We start from the raw sequence: 5,390 nt of genomic DNA on the forward strand, positions 1-5,390 counted from the left end.
CACACACACACACACACACACACACACACACACACACACACACACACACCGCATAGGAACACACACACACACACACACACACAGAGTAACAAGCTCTGGTTCAAATCAAGAACTGAAGAACGTCTGAATGTAAAACTATTGTTTCTAATAAATGTTATTGATATTATCAATGAATCGATCAACTCTGGCTCCTGGTGATCGTCCTGCTCCGGTTCCGGTTTCATTCCTCTGACCCGTCGGGCCGACCGTGTTGGGATTTGATCAGTGGATACAGAAACTGGGACCATCAGAACCGACCGGAGGTTTACGGATCCATCTGCACAAATTCAACCGTGAATATCTACAACCTGCTGAAGGTTTCGGTCCCTTTACTGAGGTTTCTGACAGTGGTGTGTGTTAATGCTTTGGCTGGTCCAGTTTTCTCTCTGTAAGTCTTTCAGCTCACTACTCTGGACTTTTACCACATCTGGAGTATTTAAAACACGACTGGAATGAATATCCAGGGAATCTTCATACATGTGGCAAGTTTGGACTTTTTTCCTGGCTGTTCGGGTCTAAGTGACCCGGTCTGTTTCTCCTTCTGATAAAAATCACACCCTGATCAAAATGATTTAACTATTCCCCCAAATTACATGTGGAACCTTGAAGCAGCTGAGCTACAGCAGCAGATACCACAGTCAGGAACAGAAAACATGAAACCATCTGGAGAGGCATCAGGGATCCAGGTGATGGTGTGTGGTGTACTGTCTTGGTCCATTTTGGACCCATCAGAACCTCCTGCGGACCTTTGACGCTGTCAGCATGATGAGGCTCACCCCTCATTCAGGCAGAGCAAAGCTCCATGACACAAAGTCCAGATTGTCTCGGTTGGTTTCTGATTCTCTACATCAGACCAGAGTCTGGTTGCACATGGTAACCAGCCCAGACCCATTTCAGGTTCTGGAGGATCCGCTCCGGTCCGGCAGCTCTCTGCTGGGGAACCGTCATCAGTTAGACTCCAGATGAACATGGACTGCTCTGTCTTCAAAGAACCACAGGACATCTGGAGACTTTAACAACTAAACACAAAGTTCAGGGTTTATCCATCCATCGTCTCTCATGCTCAGTGGGTCAAGCAGGTGCTGGAGTCCAACAGAACCAGAACCAGAACAACAGGAGACTCAGCAGGGATCACCTGGTCTGAACTCCTGGTTTAACCACCAGAACCTGAGTTACCTTGGATCTGCAGCTGGTCCAGGTCCAGGTACTTGCTGGGTCTGGGGTTGAAGCCCAGCGCCTCCTCCCTCTCCTTCTCCTGCCGCCGCTGCTGCTCCTCCTCCCTGGCTCTCCTCAGCACCTCCTCCTGCAGCTCGTCCAGCTCGCTGCGGCCTGCGGGGGGCGCTGCAGCAGCAGGAACAGCAGGTTACAGACAGACTCTGGATCAGGGCCTACAGACGGCGGCCTTCATACCGAGGCTCCCCCTGCTGGAGGAGGCGAGGTCCTGCAGCAGAGCGCCGCTGCTCTTTGACCTGATGTTCCTCCATGAGGGTCCTGAGGATGAGGAGGAGGAGGAAGGCTTCTTCACACCACTCTCCCTGCAGACACAGCGGATCATATTATGGGATGGGATTCTTTCAAACAGCCATAGGTCAAAGGTCAAGTCTTAACTGGTGTCAGATTTAGGGGAACCATCTCCTGTTGCTCTTTGACCCCAGACTCTATCCTGAGATCAGAGACCTGAAATTCATGAATGTTGTTTGGGGCTCCTACTGCTCAGAACCAGCTCCCTCTGGTGATTCTGTGACCTTTCACCTCTAGGTTTGGCCCCAACAGTCTCACCTGTCTCCCAGGCTGAGGTCCAGGCTGACAGGGCTGCCGCTGTTCCTCTCGCTGCTCTCGTAGCCGCTCTCCATCCTCTGGATCAGCCTGGGAGCAGCAGGAGGCGCAGGGAGCTGCGGCCCTCTGAAGGAGCTGGGGAGAGTCTGGGAGAACGCCGCTCTGATGGACGGCGCCTCCTCCTGGCCTGACGAGGTGCTGTGGGCCCCATCGGGCTCACAGGCTCCTCCTCCCAGCGGGCTGTATCCTGCCTGCCTCCGCCGCTCGCGCATGAAGATGGTGTCGATGTTGAGCGTCTCCCTCCGCGGCCTCCACGCCGGCCGGCACCTCCCTGCTCCTCCTGAGGAGCTGGCCTTGGACTCGCTGCTGGTGCTGTCAGCCTCCCAGTCCTGGACTGGAGCGGAGGAGGAGCACAGAGCTGTGTCTGCAGCAGGGAGGTGCTGGCTGGAGCAGGAGGAGGAGAGGAGCTCAGAGGAGAGGACGGCGGCCGGCAGAGAGGAGGAGGACGAGGAGGACAGCGGGCGGATCATGTTGGTCATCGTCTCCTTAAAGTCTCTGAGGCGACTGGCTGAGGATGAGGAGGAGGAGGATGAAGGTTTGGGGAGGTGCCGAGGAGCCTGCTTCTCCTTTAAGGTTTCTCCTGGAGGACGGAGGAGAAAAACATGTAGAGGACGAGAGGAGAGACGGAGGAGGACAGAGGACAGCAGCGATGAGGAGCGAAAGGCGAGAGAATGAGGACATGAAGAACGGACCAGATTAAACCGGTTTAATCAGATTAAACCAGTCTGATTAAACCGGTTTAATCTGATTAAACCAGATTAAACCGGTTTAATCAGATTAAACCGGTTTAATCTGGTTTAATCAGATTAAACCAGTCTGATCAAACCGGTTTAATCTGATTAAACCAGATTAAACCGGTTTAATCAGATTAAACCGGTTTAATCTGGTTTAATCAGACTGGTTTAATTTGACTTGAACCAGATTAAACCAGTTTGAACCAGATTAATCAGATTAAATCAAACCTCATCATCTTCATCACCCGTTTGTTTTGTTTTATAAACTAACTGATGTAATAAACTCTTTATTCTGATCTTTGAGTTCAGGTGAGTCTACCTTCCTGTTCATTAGATTATAATTTATTTTAGCGTTTCCTCGTTAATCTAAGCCCCGCCTACCATCGCTGTGGTAACCTGCTGATGGCGGATCGGGTTCTGGTTTGATTCGCTGAGAAGACCTGTTGGAGCTCCGCCTCCTGTCTGTGGCCCCGCCTCCTTTCCTCAGAGGCTGCTCATCTGCCACACGGCCTTACAATGAGAGGCATTATGGGATGGTTTACCCATCATGCAACACGGTGAATGAATGAATGAGTGAAGCAGTGAGCAAGGACAACAGAGGACAGTCTGGTACCTATGGCGTCCAGGCTGCAGAGGGAGGCGTGCAGCGTTCTGTCGGTTCTGTCGGGTCGCTCCATGCAGACCAGCGTTCCCTGTGAGTCAGATGAGCAGCGACTCGCCACGGCCTCATGATAGGACTGGGAGGACTGGCGGCCACAGTAGCTCTCTGTGGACGAGTCGGTTCGAGTGTCGCTGGAGATGGACGGCTCGCGGCCTGCAGGGGGCAGCGATGGGTCATTTATGAGTTAAACACACAGAGAGCTACCGGTAGCCCTACAGCAGCTAGCTGCTACAGGGCTGCCGGCTGCAGGATAGCCGGCAGCCCTACAGGCCGAGTGGCTCCTGGTTACCCGAGTCCTCGCTGTCGTAGCCGGCCTTGTGGAGGCGCTGCAGGTCGAGGCGTGGTGGCAGGTCCTGCAGGGTCACCGGCGTCCCACGCGGGTCGGCGTACAGCAGCAGCAGCGGCTGGTAGCGGCCTTTAATGCAGCGCGACACCACGTCCTTCCACCGGGGCCCGATCTGAGGGAACAGCAGAAACAGGGAGGGAGGGGGAACAGCAGGGCCGTGTTGGAGCCGTTCACTGAAACCTCTGAACGCTGGAGGTCCGGTTCTGGACTGGATCCAGTTCTGAGGGCTAACCCCAGAACTGACCACCGGAGAACCAGAGGAGACCTGAGCTCTGCTCTGGTTGCCATGGGAACGAATGTTTCTGCTTCTGATTCATATAAACACAGAAACATGAAACTATTATGGGATGTTTCAGAGTCAGCATGAAAATCAGAGAGAAGATTTTCACACTGATTTCACATTGAGCCTCAAATTTATTCAACAAGAACCGGTTTCTATGGAAACGAAGGTTGAATAGCTATCCATCATCCATCCATCCAACAACCATCCATCCAACATCCATCCAACAACCATCAACCATCTATCATTCATCCATCCAACATCCATCCACTCATCATCCATCAACCATCCATCCAACATCCATCCACTCATCATCCATCAACCATCCATCCATCATCATTAACCTCCATTTTCTTGTCCAAAGTAACCGTAACCCCATGAAACAAACTATTCACAATAACAATAATAATACTTAGTAGTTTTAGTCGTTCACTCAAACATCAGTTAGTTTCAGTATTGATTCAGGTTTTCTGAATATACTCAGATGGATTCATGTCTAACTGAAAACTTTCCATAAACTAAAGAAAAATCGAACCGAGCTTCAACCAGTTTCTCTGACGTTCCTCTAAAAACGAGAGCCAAAGTATTTGGAAATAAACCCAGCTGGTTTTAACATCTGATTCTGCTGTAAACGTGAGAACATGACCTGAATCCTGCCAGCAGCGTCTCACCGTCTCTCTGAAGGAAGAAAAACTTCCTCTTCCTCCTTTAGCTTTTCTTTTCTCTCTCTATCGTTTCCACCCGTCCTCCGTTTTCCAAAGCAGCGCTCGGACCGGACCAGAGCGGACTGGACCAGACCAGAGCAAAGAGAGTAACGGTTTGTTTAACAGGCAGAAAGAGACGGGAGCTGGTCTGCAGCGTGGGTGAAAAGTGTTCACTGATCTGACCTCTGACCTCCGATCCAACCAGCTGCACCAACAAACAATGGAGGGATTTCCTGTTTCACAAAGAAAGAATGAAAAACTAGAGCAGGAGGAGAGAGAGAGAGAGAGATGGATGGATGGATGTAACTGTGAGCTGAAGTGAGGAAGAGGAGCAGATCCTTCATCCTTCATCATAATTTGATTATTTCCACAGATTAATTATCAGTTACACTGTAAAATATGACTTTATTCTCTGACAACATGCTCATATTTATGACTTTATTTTTGGTATTTTTACAACTATACTATTGGTTTAATACAATTTTATTCTCAAGTTATGACATTATTCTGTTATCTCACATCATTCTGGTATTATTATAACCTAACGGAGCAGTAATGGCTCCGTTAGCATTTCCATTAGCATTTCCAGTAGTAATGGCTCCGTTAGCATTTCCATTAGCATTCCTAGCAGTAATGGCTCCATTAGCATTTCCAGTAGTAATGGCTCCGTTAGCATTTCCAGTAGTAATGGCTCAGTTAGCATTTCCATTAGCATTCCCAGCAGTAATGGCTCCGTTAGCATTTCCATTAGCATTCCCAGCAGTAATGGCTCCGTTAGCATTTCCAGTAG

At 50.1% G+C, this 5,390-nt stretch overlaps 1 protein-coding gene across 1 annotated transcript in view; it reads right to left on the minus strand.

The window, feature by feature from the left end:
* LOC103155346 (inactive ubiquitin carboxyl-terminal hydrolase 54-like) overlaps positions 1-5,390 on the minus strand; it is a 24,000-nt gene that overhangs the window by 5,272 nt on the left and 13,338 nt on the right. Inside the window, 6 exon segments of the mRNA XM_007577004.2 lie at positions 1,216-1,380; positions 1,450-1,574; positions 1,819-2,455; positions 2,991-3,119; positions 3,223-3,423; positions 3,560-3,728. Coding sequence (XP_007577066.1) covers positions 1,216-1,380; positions 1,450-1,574; positions 1,819-2,455; positions 2,991-3,119; positions 3,223-3,423; positions 3,560-3,728 — 1,426 coding nt within the window.

This window comes from Poecilia formosa, unplaced genomic scaffold (assembly GCF_000485575.1).
Source record: "Poecilia formosa unplaced genomic scaffold, Poecilia_formosa-5.1.2 Scaffold422, whole genome shotgun sequence".
Lineage (NCBI taxonomy): Eukaryota > Metazoa > Chordata > Actinopteri > Cyprinodontiformes > Poeciliidae > Poecilia > Poecilia formosa.